General features: G+C 36.2%; 1 protein-coding gene across 2 annotated transcripts in view; it reads left to right on the forward strand.

Annotated features, from left to right (window-relative positions):
- Window positions 1–20314, forward strand: part of LOC150096231 (inhibitor of Bruton tyrosine kinase) — a 334746-nt gene that overhangs the window by 248137 nt on the left and 66295 nt on the right. For both annotated transcript variants that reach the window (XM_090408899.1, XM_090408900.1), the window contains one exon: window positions 5641–5819. In XM_090408899.1, coding sequence (XP_090265025.1) covers window positions 5641–5819 — 179 coding nt within the window. The remainder of the gene's footprint in view (window positions 1–5640; window positions 5820–20314) is intronic.

The raw sequence follows: 20314 nt of genomic DNA on the forward strand, positions 1-20314 counted from the left end.
GCAATATCATCGATATTAGATTTTTTATTTATTCCTGTTAAAAGCCCTCATTATTTCCTGGCTGGTTGTGTGATTCCTAAAATTAAACACAAGATACTAATGCTTAATGAATAGGCCACTTTTCAACTAGTAAACATTGCATCACATTTGTGTTAATAGCCCAGGTGTGTGGTCAGAAATGCAGACACCTTTGAGCCCTTTAAACAGACGTGCAGAATAACCAATCACAGCCACTTGTTAGTGGCTGTGATTGGTTATTGTGTGAAGCAATCCAATTGAATGTTATCATTTGTCATGAGTTGTTGTTTTTGTTTTGAGTTTCATCTGTTTTACATGCATGAAGTGTGAACTGAAGTGTATATGACACCGATATAGACAAGTTTTTAATATATGTTTATAATTTCTATAAATAATTTATATCTTTTTTTTTTTTTTGTCAACACCGTTTCCCATTTTAAATGGGAAATGGTGTTGACAATATACTGAATGTTGCGTTTTCTGCCAGAACTTTCATGGATTGTATGATTATAGTCAAATGTCATTGGAACCTGTGTGTAATAAGTAAAAACGAGTTTTTTCAGCCTTTCTTTGGTTCATTCTGGAAAAATAATTTCCCAAGTGATTACTTTTTCTGATTTCTGTGCATATATTATATGACTGTATTTAAAAATTGTATCAAAATTCAAATTATCCATGTCTCACTCTAGGATTTGCCAGTGACAATCTAATTTCTAATCACGAAATGCAAACCCTTTGTGCATCTCACATAAACAGTGTGCATGAAGCATAGCTATTGTTCATTTAACCTTTGTGCTTTCCATATTTAAAATTATATTAAGTGATAAATTAAAGTATTCAAAGTTATCCTACAATTAATTGCACTGGACCAATTAAGATGAGCATTGATGCACTATTCACTCTTAAAACTTTCTTACATCAATATAAATACAATCATATGGTCAAACTGATGTGAATTTTGTAGCATGGTTGCATAATATATACCAAACCTAAATTGGCATATGATATATACACACATTCACCAAATATATATAACCCTGCATCCTCAAGATCTACACTAATGTATGCCTACCTTCATTACCTCAAAAAAAAAAAAAAAAAAAAAAAAAAAAAAAAAAAAAAAAAAAAAAAAAATTGCTTTGCCCTAAAAAAATTCTCACTGTGTCCCTTTCTTCAAAAAACACACTGCCATACACACCTGCCTCCACAAAATGTTCGCGCACATGCCCCCTCCCCTCAGAAAAATACACCAGCTTGTGTACAATGCCACATTCATCTTTAAAAAAAAAAAATTACATGCATCTGCACACATGCATACACACACATACATAAACTGTAAAAAAGATAAAATCCACAAAAATAAATATGCCACCACAACAACATAAACAGTTAAAATAATATTACAAGAAATCCACTTAAGAAACTACTAAGAAAAGGATGTACAATAAAAAGTAGCTTGAATCACCTTCAGTGAAAAAAAAATAAATAAATAATAATAATAAAAATGTGCGTGTGCATGCATAATTTTTTCTATGCTTCTCCATGCATTGCATTGGTTTCTTGTCTTCTACAGTGACATCACTTCCATTGATACCACCACCACACCACCCACTTGTCATGCAGTTTTGCTTACATCTCTATTATCAGAAAACAGGCTAGTCTTATGTACTTTTTTTTTTTTTTTTTTTTTTTTTTTCTTTCAGTTTACAAAATCATTTAATAGAGTTACACATGACAAACTGCTATTGAAATTGAGAAGAATCAGGATGGATAGTCGGTTAATAGCTTGGTTGCAGGGATTGTTTACTTGATAAAAGTCAGCAAGTGGTGCATGGAGAGTACATTCTCCCACCTCCCAAAAAAAAAAAGGTTGGTTAACTAATGGGGTACTACAAGGTTCTGTTCTGTGACCATTATTTAATTTATATATCCGTGATGTAGTTCAAAGTTTGCAAGGAGATATTCAATTGTGTGCTGATATGATCTTGTTACAAGAGGATTTGAATAGATTGATGCTTTGATCTGAAGAATAGGATGTCACTTCAACATTGCAAAGTATAAAGTCATGCACTTTGGCAAGAGAAGATGGAACAGAGCTTATTGTATTGGAGGAACTTTGCTCCAGGAGGTGGAGGATTTGAGAAATCTGGGGATCTTAGTGGGTAGATAATGGAAGTTTAGAGGAGACTAGAAAGGTTTTAAAGGTTACCCAAAAAATTGCTGTTGTAATGCAGACTCCTGACAGATAGTGATAAGGATGTGATAATTCTACTAGATAAGGTACTAATCAGGCCACATTTGGATTTCTGTGCACACATATGGTTACCTGGTTATACATTATTTGTAATAGGGAAGCATTAGAGTGCAGATCTGAGTAATAAAGACTGCCTTAGGACTCCGGAATGTTGAGTATGAGTCCAGATAAAGAGAATCTGGTCTCCAGAGCTTGGTAGACAGGATATACCAGTTATATATATCTTGTCTACAGGATATATATATATATATATCCTGATCAGGAGCTTATTAGATAGAGGAGAAACAAACTAATTTATAAAAGGATGTTTTTTAATTGACATGTTTTGCTGGATTTCAGACCAGCATCTTCAGAGCAAAACAAGTTACAGTTTACACACGACAATAAGTAAATGAAAAGATTCAAACTATAATGGACAAAAAAAATCTGAAGTTGTAATTTGGTGAATAAACAAAGTATTACAGTTGAGTAGGAGTTCATCTTAAAATGACAATCTCCCACAAATTTTTGGCAGATTAATGTAACCATACTTATTGAGGTTATTAGAATGCTGATCTGTAACAACTTCTATAGTTGTTACAGGTTAACATTAACTTTCTTCCATCTAATCCTTTATGAAGGAGTGTGTGCAGAGCACGTTCTGCCAGTTCTAATTCTTATGTTTGCTAAGGTGGATGTTAACAGATCTTCCTGTCTATTGATAAGTCACAGGGAACTTCTGTGACTTATCAATAGACAGGAAGTCTATTGATAAGTCACAGAAGTTCTTCACAATGTTGATCTGCTCTCTTAAGGACCAACTTCATCCAAGAGGATGAAGTTGGTCCTTAAGAGAGCAGATCAACATTGCTATTTTATTAGCCATCATTTCAGATGTACCCTAGTTATATGGAATAGAAATAGTGGCGTTTTGTTCCTGTGTTTGGGAGGGAGGGCCATGTAGTATTTTATCTCTTTTGTGGAAGCTCTAGACATTGGCCAAGAAAATATGTCAAAGATAGTTGAATTCTGCAGGAAGAGCTGCATCATTAGAACAAATAGCCCTAGCTCTATGTGTAAGTGTTTTTAGAATTCCATACTGCTGGTCTGGATGATGTGATTGTTTGTGCAGATATATTCTTGGATGTGTTCGTTTTCTGTAAATGGATAAAGATGGTAAATAAACAATCTAAAAGGCAGGTGACTAGAAAAGGCAAACAGTTACTTGATTCTTTTATCTACTATGAAGTGAATTTTGTAGTGTTGGCTGTTAACACATTCACTGTCACTCATTTATGACAATGTCCCTAGGGCTTTCAGAATGACATTGCCACAGTGCCTACACATCCACACAATTTGACTGTCCAGGCCAGACTGAGTTATGCAACATAGAAACATGTGAGTCTTCAATGCTTAGAATCAGCTGTGGAACATACACAGATGTTGGTTTGATGTTTTAAAGATCGGTGGCCCTGAATGTGTTAAGATAAGTTACAAAAGAATCCCAAGCGTCATTCCCATGGGGCCAAATGGCAAGCACATCATCAACAAAGCATAACCATACTAAGGTTTGAAAGCAGCTGTAGTGAGTATTTTGTTCCTAAAATATTCCTTGTAGAAGTTAGCTAAAGGGAGGGAGAGGATACTCATTGCAATACCATTAATCTGTTTGTAGATTTTTCTTTGCCAAGTAAAGTAATCCACATGCATAATAAATTTGAATAATTCAAAGATACCAATGGGGAAAGTCAGGTTTTGTTGAATCAAGAGAGTGTGTTAGTGGTACTCCAGTTTTGAGGATGTGATTTTTGACAAGTGATTTGAAATGGAAGATTTTTTTTTTATAAAAGTAGAGGAGTTATCCATGATGGAGAGGGTGGGGGGGGATGACTTAGCTAGCTATTGAGCAAGTTTATAAGTTGGATTGTCTACCTACTGTCAGCTGTGGAGCATAGGGAAATATTGGACTTATGGATTTTTAGGTACCCCATTAATATGGAGTGGTTTAACATAGGTTTTATTTTGCTAATGATTCTTTGGGCCAACTTTTAAGTAATTTACGAACTTCGTTTTCTTTTGAGACATAACGTGGTCTCTATCTATGATTTGGAATAGTCATCGGGAATTGTCATCGAGGAGATCCCCTGCATTTTTTTGTTGCAATCTTCTTGATTCATGATTACAGTAGCATCATTCTTATCAGCTATTTCTTTCTGTGGTATATTATTTTTAGGTGATTTAGGTACACCTAAAAGTAATATAGTAATACCATCACTTAAAAGTAATAAATAATAACTTTGGGTTGATATATCTGTTCAGAAAGTATATCCTTATGTCAATCCCATAGTTATTTGATAGCTTAGAATTTCTTTGTGAGGATAAGCCTGCATATTAAAGCGTAAAGCTGCTCAGATATGTCAGTCTGCTGTTAAGAGCTAGTGAACTTAAATATGTTTTGGTTCATGAAAATATTTCTTATTTCTGAAAGTCTGGAGCAGCTTTAATGTGTTTAATATACCTGTTTTAAAATAGGCAAATTGGCTAGTGAATGAAACCATTTGCTTGCTACTATCTCTGAATTGTCTGTCAGTTTAATGAGAGAAAAACTTTCAATTGAAAGTGGTTGAACATCAAGAATGACAACTTGGTGGAAAAGTGTACAGGTAGAATGATTGTGCATGAAAGAGCACAAGAGCTACTGGAATTTCCTTAGGCTGGTGAACTCAGTTGTAATTGATGATCTGCAATCTCAGTTTTTTTTAGTATCAACACCTCAATAAAATAGAAGTCACTTTGTTTCTGAAAATAACATTTCTATAAATGTTTCTGATAGCATAGAAATGACATGTTTTCTGGAGAAGAATTGCTTTGTTGTAGACCAAAATCCAAATGATAAGGTTTATTCTTTGTGCAGTTAATAAACCCAGATACTTTTTGAACAGATCTCACAGTTTGAAGGATAAAATTCCAATAGTTAAACCTTAATTTCCTTTGATATCAAGATTCTTTGAAATTACTTTTTTTCTATAGTATTCGCAGCCTGGTTGGCCGAGTGATTAGCATATCCACTCTCCAGCCAAGGGGCTTTTGTCAGTTTGAATCCCACCAAGGGTATCTGATGTTTGTGATTGTCCTAGTAACTGATTACCATTTGTACTGCTGTGACCTGTGTTCCTGGTGCAGTATGACCTTTGATGTCTTTGTGTCCTAAAAATAAAAAAATCTGTGGTATTCTCAGCCAGAGAAGACATCCATTAACTAATCTAAAGTCACTCTTGCTAATATTTTTATATTATGAAATTCTACAAAATAATATCAAAAGGCTAAAAATACAATTCATCTTTAAATGTTTGAATATCTGTTCATATTTGCTGATTGTAAATAAATAGATTAAAGAGGAAGAACCTGATACATCAAAAGAAGTTATCTTTCCTAAAGAATGTGCATCTCCATTTGGTAAAGGTGGTTGGCATATTTTACCAGAAGTAGATCAAGAGACTCCTCATCTGATGGACATTATGAAGGAAGAGGAAAAGAAATGTCAGAAAGTATCCACAAAAATTCCATGGTATGTATAAATAAACATTTGCCTTGATTATATTTTTTTAAGCACTATTTTTATTATCTTCCATCCATCAGTTTTCTCATGAAGGCATAGGGTATTTATGAAGTCTTACTTCAAACAAATTTTCTAACTTAGCATTTCAGAGATTAGTATTTTGAACATGTTCACACACACACACCTTTCAGTGATATACTCTGTCTGCATATAATGCATATATTAAGGTAATTTTTATCATTACGAATTTGTTAGTGAAAATAACTAACAATTAAGCAGTGCTGAAATTATTCTTTAATGAGTAATAATGATAAAAATTTTGAAAGCAATCTGAACAATGCTGAAATGTCTGTGTAACCGCTCAGTAATATTGGTGATGCTTGAGCTGCCAAAGAATGACCTTATAAGTTCCATTCTAATCAATAGTTAGAGACTTTATCTGTGTTTTTTTTTTTTTTTTTTTTTCTCCAGCTAGTTTCTAAGTTTGCCTGTCTTTGGTATGATAAATACCTCCCCCCTTCCCCAGAATAAGCTTTTTTCCCTGCCAGCAACACAAAAAATGGACTGAAATTGCACATGCAAACTAATATATTACTTCAAACTGTGTTAGCTTATGGTAGCTTACTGATCAGAATTAGAAATGTCAGACAAGATCTATGTTATATATGGACAAGAGAGTAAGAAGAAAGGAGGTATCTGTTGACATGTTTTTTGAACAGCTGAAGGTTAGGCTTTGAAGAAAAGTGAAAAAGAGAGGATGTTCGAAGAACAGAGGTAGATAGAATGAAAGAGGAGGAAGAGAAGTTTATTTAGTAAGATTTGAAGCTGGATTCTCAATTGGTGGCCAGCAGCTACTCTTGTTCTTATCGTGTTTTGGAAGAAAGGATAGTAGCCAGTTCGGCAGAGCATTGTCCATAGAAGTACCTTTTAGAACATACATAAAGCAGAATCTGAACATCTCTAAGAGACTGAAGTGATTTTTTGAGAGAGGTGGGATCATCAGTTTATCTGATTGCCTTCTTCTGAATAGCATCAAGCAGTCCTAGAGAGGATTTAGGTGCACTACCCTAAATATGTGAGCAATATCCCATGGTTGGAGATCAGATAATACAAACTACTTAGCTAACCCAGCAATACAGTGTTATTTGGCAGCTGCTGAAGCTGTGACTGAGGCATGGTAAGCCCAAGAAGAGAGAGATCTGATCATGTTTGGATATCTGGGTGTTATTGAAAGTTGGAAGCTATGTGAGAGATTAGAATTCACTAAATTCTAGTAGCATTGAAGTTTACATAGCTGTCCTCATTTCATTAAGTAATATCCTCATTTTTAATATGGTTCTGCAATTGATGTATCTGTTCATTCCCTTAATTTTTCTTGGAACTCTTGATATTTGTGGTATCCAGTTTTTGATCAAGTGTTTTATTTTTAACACAAAAGATCCTTAAGTTAAAATTTGGTATGAACACAATCAGTGTGTATACACAGTCTTGTATACAGCTAGTTTAGTGTTTTGACTAATTTCTCTCATTCCCAATAAATTTATTCAGTTCTCCCTATAATAGTAGCTTTGCTAATTCTATTGTCTGTTTCATATTTAATTTGCCATCATCACTAAAAGTTGTGCCAAAATTGCTGAAATGTTTAGCTTGTTCTATAGGTTTTCTATTAAGGATACTGTTGTGACGTTTACAGTGTTCTGCTCTATTTTCATAGCCTCTATATTTTTATTGCTGACTTCCATACTGAATTTATTCCACCTGTTATTCAATTTAGTTAGCAAATTTGCAGACTTCTGCTAGATTTGTTTAGGTGTACATCATCTGCATAAAGTGGACAGCGAGGTAAATATCTCCAATTTTGATATCAGACCTAATGCCACTTTCCTTCATTATATGATCCATATAGATAATGACTGACAGTGGAGATGTGTACCTTCACACCTCTTTAGTTCATTTAATGGTTGTGATTCAGGTGGTATCTGTGCCTTTGTAAGATTACACATTGCATGCAGGAGGATGGCTAATTTAGAATCCTCTGTTTTTGACCTCCTCTGTTTCTTTGCCTGATTTAGTAATATTCATCTGCTGCATTTACCTTTCTCCAAACTTTAACCACTCAGACCTCTTCACATTTCATTCCATGAAACTCTACCATCTGCAATCTGGCCATCCAAACAGTTAGGTCAGCTTAGTTTGTGACCTCAATATCTACATTCTAACTGGCTTCCCTTTTCCAACACCACCAACCAAGCTGGATAAGAGGCAGAAATCTTTGTCATAAACAATGATCTAATGCAAATCACACATCTACCACATGAAGTCCTGATAATCCTCTTGACTATCCCATCACCCTGGATCCCCTTTTTAACCAGTTCTTTTAGATACATCATACAGGTCACCTCTCATTTTAGCAACTCAGACCACAGTCCTGTGCAAGTCTCCTTTCTCACATTATGCCCTTCCTCCAACCTTGCATCCTTCACTGCTGAAGAATGCAAGATTGGAGGAAGGGTATACCTGCCTCTTACCATACCGGAATCTGAACACTCCATGCCTACTGTAATTTTTAGGGAAAAGACAGAGAATTGTAACTTTGACACTAAAAATTCTTCTGGTCCTGATGGTATCTTTCCAGTTGTCTTATAACATTGTACTTCAGAGCTGACAACTGTCCTTTACTTATCCCAAGTACAGGACAAGCACTTATCCCAGTTCGTGAAAGCAAATCACATATCTAGTTTATTCCAAAAAAGAGAGATAAGAGTCCACCATCAAACTACTGACCAATCAGTAGTTTGATTGGTCAAATTACTGATTAGTCATCACTTCAGTCCTCTCCAAAATAATGGAGAAAGTCATCAATAGCCAACTTTTCTCCACTGTCTTCTCCATTAATCAGTTAATTATCAGCCACCATATGAATTCTGCCATTCAAGATTCACAGCTGACCTCTTACCTTACATCGTCCATCACTGGACATGTGCTATGGAAAGGTTCAAAGAAACTCCTGTTGTCACTTTTGACCGTGTTTGGCATTGAGGCCTGCTAAACAAATTGCATCCTTTGGTCTACATGCCACCCTCTGTAATTTAGTCACCAGCTTCATTTCTAGTTGTTCATTGTATGTCATGGTAGATGGCTCCTATCCTCAAGCTTCACCACAATGCATGAGTACATCAGGACTCTATTCTGTCACCTACTCTCTTTCTCCTATCCATAAACAATATAGTCTCAATCATTACTAATCCTATTCTCAGCTTTGCAGATGATAGCCCTCCATTCATCCTACTCATTTGACAAACAATATTTTCACTTGGAATGTCTGTGCATTGCATGGTTTGTCAGATGAGTAGGATGAATGAAAAGTCCAGCTTTAAACATTGATCTCTGTACCATCCTTCAGTGGGATGAGAACAATCTGGTCACCTTCAGTGCAATCAAAACAAAGTCTTGCCTTTTCTCTCACAAAAGAGATCTCAGCACACCTGCCTTACCCTCAGTAATACACAAATCAGCAGACAAGATCAGATCTCTCTTCTTGGACTTACCACTTGCCTCCAGTCTGTCCTGGCTTAAACGCATCACATCAGTAGCTACCTCATCATTCAAAAAAATAAGCATCATTTCATTCAAGATGCTATTTTACACCCAGCTACCTCAATTCTATACAAATCCAAAATTTACTTATCCTTGGGATACTGCTCAAGCATTTGAGGTAGTGCACCAAAAACTTAATCTAAAAATCGATGCTATCCAGAAGAGAGCAATTTGGCTTATAGATGAACCGTCTCTTACAGATTTACTTCAATCTCTCTCTCACAGATGCACTGTTTTGGTTCTTTATCTATTCTACAGGCACTTCAGTGGTCATTGCTCCACTGAACTAGATACAATCATTCCTACTTTCAAGCTCATCATTCCCACTTAACAGGCTTTCTGTTGCCTGTTAATACAAGAACTGCAACTACCCAGTACCCTCTTTACTATGCACTGCAAACATCTGAACTTGATTCTCCTCTTTGATCCCATCTGCTTCCATCCACTTGACTATGGATGGAGGCAGATTGACTAAAAAAAAAAAAGTCAAACTTCTGAGTTCTTACCTGTACTCCATACACAGCCTTGATTTGCTTGTAGCTCATTTGAACCTCTCATATATGAGCTTAGCATAAAATGTATAAACCGTATGCATAAAAATGGCATTTTTCAAACACATATTGCAATTATTGACTTTGAAAAAGCATTTGACAAAGTTAAAAGAAACATATTATTTAACATATTAAAAGAAAGACAAATACCAAATAATATCCTAAATGCTATCACAAGTATATATGAAAATTCAAATACAAATAAAATTAAATCACAAGCTATCATATACAAGAGAGATAAACCAAGGGGTCCGACAGGGATGTCCCCTCTCAGCAACTCTTTTTAATATTTACTTAAATGGAATAAAAATTTACATCAAGGAATTAAACTTTCTCCTACAATGAACTTAAGCACTCTCCTTTTTGCCAACGACCAAATAATAATTACAAATTCTGAAGATAACTTACAGAAAGCTATTTTAGATCTAAATGAGATAGCCAAAGATTATGGTATGATAATATCAATAGAAAAATCAAAAACTTTGGCCTTTAAAGGACGAGATCCAGCAAGAACTAAAATAGTAATAGATAACAAAATCATAGAACAGGTGAATTCATTTAACTACCTAGGATGTATGATCACATATGAAAATGAAAAAGATATAAATGTAAAAGTTGCAAAATATTTTAAAATAACAGGTGTAATTAACTCTATATTTAACCCAAACCTAGTTCAAAAATAAACCAGACTAAAAGTATACAATACATTAGCCCTACCAGTCTTAATGTATGGAAGCAAAATCTGTACAATAAAACAAAAAGACAAACAAAGATTAATAACAGCAGAAATGAAGTTTATGAGGAAAACTGCAAAGTATATGCTATTTGATCACAAAAGAAACAAAGAAATTATGAAAGAATTAAATCAAGAACCAGTAATAGAAAAAATTAAAAAATATAAACATAAATGAATGGAACACACTCAAAGAATGAAAACAGAAAGATTACCAAAGCAAGCCTTAAAGTACAAGCCATTAGGAAAAAGAAAACCAGGACGTCCTCTTAAACGATTCAACGATGACTTCTAAGGCTGGAACAGACCATACTAAGCCTAAATCCTTGATATGCATGATGGTGATAAAAATGGCACTATCTAAGTCGTCTTCTTCCTTTCCAGGCTTATAGGCCAAGTGGCCTGTTCCGGACTCAATTCCATCTTTTTGAGGGTCTTCCTCTGCATCGAGTACCTTTTGCATGTAATTTAGAATTTGTTTAGGTATTCTGCTTCTATTCATTCTTAGTATGTGTTCTTTCCATTTTTCTCTATAGCAAATAACTGTTTCATTTAGAGAGGTTGTAATTCCAAGTTTTTTTCTGATTTCGCTACTTTTCATTTTGTCCATTATTGTGACTCCTTCAGTTCTGCACAGAAATTTCATTTCGGATGATTCAATTCTTCTTTCATCTGCTTTTTTTATTGTCCATATCTCACTGCCATAAAGTAAGGTTGGCTTAGCTACTGTATTGTAGATTCTTATTCGTGTGTGTTTTTGTACATAATTGGGTTTAAAAATTTTATTTTAATGCCTGTTACTTTTAAAAAGTTTGATATCTTTGGTTCTATATCAGCTTCGTTTTCATATGACATTGTGCAACCTAAATATTTGAATGTATTTACTTGCTCTATTATTTTGTTGTTTATTACTATTTTGCTTCTTAATTAGAAATGCAACCTAAATATTTGAATGTATTTACTTGATCTATTATTTTGTTGTTTATTACTATTTTGCTTCTTAATTAGATTAGCACCTTTGAAGGCCATGACTTTTGTTTTGTTGGTTGATATTTTCATAACATATGTTTTTATCAGATTATTTAGACTCCATAATGATTTTTGTAGTTCATCTTCGTTATTTCCAAGGATTATTTGGTCATCAGCAAAAAGAAGAGTAGCTAATCTGGTGTTACGGTTTATCTTGAATCCTCCTTCATTAGTTATCTTCCATTCTTTTATGATTTTATCTATGTATATATTAAATAAAATTGGTGAGAGACGGCAACCCTGATGCACTCCTTGATTTATTGGTTTCCAGCTTGATGTTGAATTATTGTACTTCACAGATATTTTATTATCTTGATATATATATTATATAAGGCTCTAAAGAGTTGGTTTGGTATTTCATATTCTTCTAGGATTTCCCATAGTTTTTCTCTGATAATTTTATCAAATGCTTTGGTGTAATCTATAAAAGCTATGTGTGTTTCTGTGTTCATTTCTCTGTGTTTTTTTTTTCAATTAATAATTTTAACATAAATGCAGAGTCTATGCAAGACCTGCCTTTTCTGAATCCATGTTGTTCTTCTATTAATTTTGGATCTACTATACGTTTAAGTCTAAAGTAATGAAGAAAACCATCAGTTCCCAACTCCTACACTACTTTGAAGGCATCCAGCTAATAAACAACCACCAGCATGGATTCGCCGCTGCCAATCAACAGGAGATCTACTCACACGTCACCCATCTCTGGACAAATGTCATGGAGAAGTTTGGTGAATCTCAAGTGGTTGCACTTAATATCTCCAAAGTCTGGTCCAGGTCTGGCACAAAGGCTTACTAAGCAAACTCCCATTATTTGGTTTGTCTCAGGACTTCTGCAGTTGGATTGCTAGCTTCTTGTCTGGACACACACACACTGTGTGATGTTGGACGGTTCCTTATCCTCTCACCATTCAACTAATGCTGGAGTTTCACAAGGTTCTGTTCTCTCACCAACCCCTTTCCTTCTATATATTCATGACCTACTTCAGCTCACATTGCACTTCTCCCTTTCATTTGATAAGCCCTACTATACACAAAACCCACCTCAACCTACAGAATATCAACCACCACTGCCCTCAATTCTGATCTCCAAGCCAACCTCCAATACTAGTAAAATCCAGTTCTGTCTTATTTCTCAAAAAAAAAAAAAAAAAAAAAACATTTTCTCCCAGTATTATTTTTGACAACACTCAAATTTCAGAGAAGATGAGATTTCTCTTCTTAGAATCACCCTGATGCCAAGCCTCTCCTGGCATAAACACTGATGAGCCTTCTCTTACAGGTATCTGTAAGAGAAGGTTCATCAGTGATTTTGCTCAAGATGTTACTTCAACTCTCAGCAGCTTTATACAAATCACAAATCTGCCCGCTATTGAATACTGTTCTCACATTTGGAATGGGGCTCCTAAGAGCTCCCTCTCAAAATGCTTGACTCAGTACAGAGGAGAGCAATTAGATTGATTAATGATCCATCTCTTATCAACTCCTCCCACATTTGGTTTCTGCAATTTGTGTATTCTACACATATTTTCATGGCAAATGTTCATCTGAAATAGCGTCAATAATTTCCCCAGTTAGTACTAAGCCCATTGGAACACTTGCAGCTGCCACCTAACATTCCTTCACACCTTGAAATCCAACAAGTTTCTTTTCCACCTCCTTCATCCCTGCTATTTGCACCATTTCTTTAATTTTATTATGTTTTACAAGCTCACTAAATGAAAGAACACACAAAAAAAAACCCAACCAACTTGATATCAATCACATAACATACTGGCAAATGTCCTCCTCTCAGCTCCAATACAAGACATCAATAGCTGAATCCTACTGTGACCTTATTGGCTCATTGCCAAAAGAAGATGACACCTGATTGGCTCTCTAAACACTCCTGCTCATTGCCTACATTCAAATGAAGGAAAGCCGCTTCATATCAACCTAAGCAAGTTGTGCTTCTTTTCTCTGGTTATTTGGCTATAACTTTTCATAGAATACAGATAATTGAACAAACTTTGTTGCATTACATTCTTGATTAAATTATCTTTCCATTGATATATAGTTTTATAGTATTACACCAAAAAAAGTGGTGTTATGAGCCATCAAACCTCAAAAATACACTTTTTCCAAAAGGTTTCCACAATTTTGGCCACTAGTGTAGGTTGATCAGCCAACCTCTTATATATGGGCTGAACATAAAAAAAATAAAATTACAAAATATCCTCATCTTTCATCCTCAACAAGCAATTCTTTTGTCCCCCTGCCTTCTCTCCATTAAACGGTTTCTCAATCTCAGAAAGTGCATGGACAGCCTAGAGCAGTGCCTTTATTATGCTTGATAATACTTTCTTGTGTCAAATCGACAGCTAGTAAAAAAAACTAGAAGAAATTCACAGTCATTGTTTCAACATTAACATGCCTACCTACCACCAAAAAAGCCAGTGAACTGCCCAACCTCATTGCCATGTCAGTCAAAATCTGCTATGGAGGCAGAGAATAAAAAATAGAATTCCATTGTTCCAAATGGACACAACACTAAATGACATATTCAAGATTACTCAACAATGCAAATTTGATCCCAGTAAATTCTCGTAGAAAGGCTTATACGCTGGTTATACATGATTATTAATTGACTTAAGGAATTCACAGCGTACTCTAGAATATAAATTAAAATTAACCTTTAATATATATCTCCAATATTTTGGCAACGTCATGTTGCCATTTTCAAAGGAACTTACAATAAAGACACGTGCACGCAGGCACTACATACAGTAAATGAGGATGAAGCAGGGAGCTATCATTTCTCCTAAAAGTCCTGATGGTGCCCACTAGCAGGCTATGTAGGTATTCTTGGCTGTTGGGCTGAAGGTCTCAAGATGTATGTCTCCCAAATTTGGGGTAGTCTCATGCAACCAAATTTGTTGAGGTTTGGCATGTTTCTTAGGGCTGAGGCTGATTCCATGAAAAGTCTTTCGTGGAATGCAAGTTCGTAGCAAGTTCAAGTTTGAAAGACTTTTCATGGAATCAGCCTCAGCCCTAAGAAACATGTCAAACCTCAACAAATTTAGTTGCATGAGACTACCCCAAATTTGGAAGACATACATCTTGAGACCTTCAGCCCAATGGCCAAGAATACCTACATAACTCATTAGGGGATACCATTAGGACTTTTAGGAGAAAAGATAGCTTCCTGCTTCGTCCTCATTTACTGTATGTAGTGCCTCCATGCACGTGTCTTTATTGTAAGTTTAATTTATATTCTAGAGTATGCTGTGAATTCCTTAAGTCAATTAATAATGTATAACCAGCGTATGAGAATTACTATCATCCACGGAGATTCCATCGCTAGCAAGACAACTGAATCGTCTGACCTTCCTAAAATGCTGCCGGGATAATCAGGTAATCCCAAATTGTGTGAAATGCAAGCACCATTTCTTTTCACAAAAAACTTTCTGAATTTATAACCACACCAACTACGCTCTGCTACGGGAACAAATTGCCAGTACGTGCATGCTCCTAGCTGCTGCAAACAAAGCTATTATGGCACTTGAAGAAGAGCTTTCTAACACATTAAATCACGAGCTTTGGTCAATTTTATATGACGTCTTGTGCACTGTGGCAAATAAAGAATTTGAAAAAATACTGGGTTGACATATCAAGAAGTTTGAGAAATTAAAAGAGAACTTGACTTCCAACCAACACTGTAGTCAACCTTTCTTCAGTTACATTGAAGCCCGCAGCACTCAGCACTCTTTCACGTGGCCACAACTTTGCCATTGCCCCCAGAAAAATACCGGCCGAGGATATATTGATCCAGATTGAATGCGGGATTCGCCACCTTCCAAACCACATCGCCAATGATATTAGACTGAATGTAGCTTGAGTTCTCAACAAAGCAAGATCACCAAAACCAACATATCTAATAGTGAATATAAAGCTCTGCAGGAAATAAGTGAAAACAAAGAAATAATAATCACCAAAGTGGATAAGGGAAATGCCACCGTAGTACTCAACCAAAAGGACTACACAGGTAAGCTTGATACTCTATTATTAGATCAGGCTACTTACCTCCCTATTGAATACAATCCCACCAACTCACAAATTAGAAAACTCCATAGGCTCCTTAAGAAGGTCACTTCTTGATCTGTGGAAGTTATAACAAATTAAAACCTTTTAACTTTATAACCCCCCCCCATATTTATGGACTTCCTCAAATACATAAAGAAAATGTGCCATTACGTCCCATAGTGGATAGCATTGATTCCCCCGCATACGAATTAGGTAAACATTTGGCCAAAGCACTCGCACACTATACTGGCAACACACCATCACACACAAAAAACTCAGCCCATTTCAAAGCCAGCATAGAAAACCTTACACTCCAACGTACTGACATAATGGTCAGCTTTGAAGTCTCCTCTTTATTCACAAATGTCCCACTCAAAGAAACCTTAGAGCTAATGCATGCTAAATTTTCTCCCGATATCTCAGCCCTATTTCACTTCACAATGAACTCGGCTATTTCGTTTGGCAAGGAAAATTCTACAAACAAATAGAGGGAACAGCCATGGGTTCACCACTCTCCTCACCCTTGGCCAACTTCTTTATGGAGACTTTTGAAGAGAAAGCTTTAAACTCTGCCGCACAAAAAACCCAACCATATGGCTTCGCTACGTTGATGACGTGTTCGCTATTTGGCCAAATGGCTCTGATACACTCCTCTCTTTCTTAACACACTTAAACAACCAACCCCAGAATCAAATTCACCCTGGAGAAAGAGGAAAACAATAGCCTCCCTTTCCTAGACACACAAGTCGCCCACCAGCTTGATGGAACATTGGTTTTCTCAGTTTATAGAAAACCCACCCATACAGGCAGATGCATTCACCAACAATCCCCCCCCCCCCCCCTCACAACAGTATGGAGTTATTAAGAACTTTACAACATAATCTGTTCAAATGACAATACCCTAACCACTGAACTAAATCACATCCTCAACACTTTCTCGGCCAATGGCGACCCCCTCCCCCCCAAAAAAAATCCAAAAAATATTGAAACCAGTAAACCACAACCCCCCCCCCCCTTCACAACAAGGATTACTCTAAATCCATCACCATTCCCTACATCCGAGGCACCACTGAAAAAAATTACCAAAATCTTAAAAAAAATTGACTTGACTTCTTGTTACAGACCACATAGAAAATTGGCATCCCTTATCCGCTCCACTAAAGACCAACGACTTCATTTGGACATACCTGGCGTATACCAGGTCCCTTGCAGCTGTAAACTGTCCTACTTTAGCCAAACAGGTAGGACAGCGAATATCAGAATTTCAGAACACAAGGACTGCATCCGTTTTCACCAATATAGCCACTCTGGTCTTGCAGACCATGCTCTGGATACATGGCAATTTTCCTTGAATATGGTGGAAGAAAGCTACAATAATATACCGTAGCAAGTTCAAGTTTGAAAGACTGTTCATGGAATCAGCCTCGGCCCTAAGAAACATGCCAAACCTCAACAAATTTGGTTGCATTGAGACTACCCCAAATTTGGGGGACATACATCCTGAGACCTTCAGCCCAATGGCCAAGAATACCTACATAGCCCGCTAGGGGACACCATCAGGACTTTTAGGAGAAACAATAGCTTCCTGCTTTGTCCTCATTTACTGTATCTAGTGCCTGTATGCACGTGTCTTTCTTGTAAGTTCCTTTGAAAATGGCAACGTGACATTGCCAAAATATTGGAGATATATATTAAAGTTTAATTATTGTAATTACGGCTATTATAGGACTGTGCCTTATTTTAAATAAGAGACACTCCTAAACTCCGAAATATCTGAACACAAAAAAACATTGCAACATCAAAAAAGAAAAATAAAACACAGAGTACAGGGAAGACAGAAATTGCAGCTCATGCCCTTTAACTGAAATATATCCCCCAAATCGACAAGGCCATAATCTTAGACAAGCAAGACAACAAAACAATGCTTAGAATATCCGAAACTATTGCCATAAAATGCGATGAAAATTCAATCAACGTCCACTGCCCCTACCTAATTTCCGAATGTTGGACGATCCAGAACTTATAAATTAAGCCATGCCTCCCTCCATTTAACGACAACAAATGCCCTTATTTGACAGATTCAACTCACAGTCTTGACATAGCCTACACTCATTCCGAAAATGTTCCGATGATGGTCAGTCGACTGAAACGGTCCGCACCCCGTTAACGCTCTCCCCTGCCCCAGTTCCCCCCATAAGTAAACCCTTCCCCTACTCCCCCCCCCCCCCCCAAAGCGCCCTTGAACACAATTTTATATATATATATATATATATACATCATCATCATCATCATCATCAAATTCCTGCCATGTACCCTCAAGGGGTGTACAGGATATGACAGTACTACATGAAAAAATTACATCATTACTAACTTCCTATCTACAATTTTCCTCCAAATCAGTCTGTTACTTGTCAAGACTCCAACATTATCAGACCTTATATTTCTATCGTCTAAGGCACTTTGTACCGTATCAATCCACCTATATCTTGGTCTTCCTCTGGGTCGTTTTCCAGGCAACCTGGCAGAGAACACTTGTTTTGCTAATCTTTCCTCTCCCATTCTATTTAAGTGACCATACCATCTGAGATTAGCTCTGCTAATGCATTCCTGGATGCTGACAATGTCAAGTTCTTTCCTAATATCCTCATTTTTAATATGATATTGCCATTGATGCCATCTGTTCACGCCTCTAATCTTTCTTAGGACTCTCATATCTGCGGTCTCTAGTCTTTGGTCAAGTGTTTTACTTCTGACCCAGCTCTCAGATCCATAAGTTAAAATTGGTTTGAACACAGTCTTGTATACAGCTAATTTAGTGTTCTGACTAATTTCTTTCTTATTCCATATGAATTTATTCAATTGACTTCCCACGATACCAGCTTTGCTGATTCTGTTGTCTATTTCTATATTTAGTTTACCATCTTCACTAAAAATTGTGCCTAAGTAGCTGAAATGTTTTACTTGTTCCACAGGTTCTCCATTCACAACACAGTTGACATTTTCAATGATTCTGCCTATTTTCATTGTCTTTGTCTTTTTATTGCTAACCTTCATACCATATCTATTACAGCAGCTATTCAATTTAGTCAGAGAATCTTGCAGACTTGTAGCGGATTTATTTAGAAGTATAACATCATCCGCATAAAGCAAAGAGCTGACATTAACATCTCCAATTTTGATATCAGGTTTAATACCACATTCCTTCATAATGTGATCCATATAGATAATCAATAACAGAGGGGATAATGTACATCCTTGTCTCACACCAGATTTAACATTAAACCATCTTCCTGTACTTCCTTCAATTCTAACTGCTGACTCACAACTCAAATAAAGACTAAGTATTGCTTGATATAATTCCCCATTGACACCATATAACTGCAGCGTATTGAATAGCTTCTCTCTTGGCACCTTGTCATATGCCTTTTCCAAATCGACAAAACTTAAATACAGATCTTTGTTATATTCCCATGCTTTCTCGACTATTTGTCGTAAAGTGAAGATCTGATCCTGACAGCCTCTATTTGGCCTGAATCCAGCTTGTTCTTCACCAAGCTTTTCTTCCACAATTCTTCTCAACCGTTTCTCAAGTATACTTGCATAGATCTTGCCAGGAACACTCAGTAGGGAAATACCTCTGTAATTCTCACATTCGGTTTTATTTCCCTTTTTATATATGGGTACTATGAGAGCTCTACTCCAATCATCGGGAATTCGTCCCTCTGTCCAGGCTTTCTGAACTATGCAGTGCAGCCACTGTAAGACTCTTATACCACCATACTTCAGCATTTCTGGTCGAATATCATCTACTCCTGCTGCCTTTCCACATTTCAAGCCTTTGATGGCTTTTTCTACTTCAAGTATGGATATGTATTCCTGACTGCATGCCTGGTGAGTGTTTTTTATCACTGTGCTGTCATCACTGCTTGTTTCATTTAGCAGTTTTTCAAAGTAATTACTCCATACGTCAAGAATATCTTTTTCTCCTGTTTTCATTTCACCTTTATCATCTCTAATTCCTTTTACAGCACTCTTTCCTCCATTCCTAAGCTTCTACAACAACCTCCAGAATATTTTGCCACCTTCTTGATATTTATTTTCTATATTCTTGCCAAAGTCCTCCCATGACTTTTGTTTAGCTAATTTTACACACTGTTTAGCTTTCTTACATTTGTCTCTGTATTCTGTAAGAGTAAAAGCTGACTTATTTGCCAGGAACTTTTGATATGCTTTCTTCTTTTCCTTCACTGCCTCTTTAACTTCCTGTGTCCACCAGGGAGTTCTGATTTTTTTATCTTTGCACACAACCTCACCACATGCCCCTCTGGCAGAATCAATCAATGTTTCCTCCAGAGTTTGCCACTGAATCTCCAAGGTTTGATTCCTGTTCTCAAACTCTTTCATTTTCTTTTCAATAATATTTCTGTATTTTAGTCTACAGTTCACATCTGAGAGCTGCTCAACTTTAATTTGCTTTCAAACTTTCTTACATGTCATTCTTTTCAATATGAAATTCAATTTTATCCTGCTCAAGA

This window comes from Typopeltis vanoorti, chromosome 19 (assembly GCF_054136105.1).
Source record: "Typopeltis vanoorti isolate ZY-2024b chromosome 19, IOZ_Tvanoo_1.0, whole genome shotgun sequence".
Taxonomy (NCBI): Eukaryota; Metazoa; Arthropoda; class Arachnida; order Uropygi; family Thelyphonidae; genus Typopeltis; species Typopeltis vanoorti.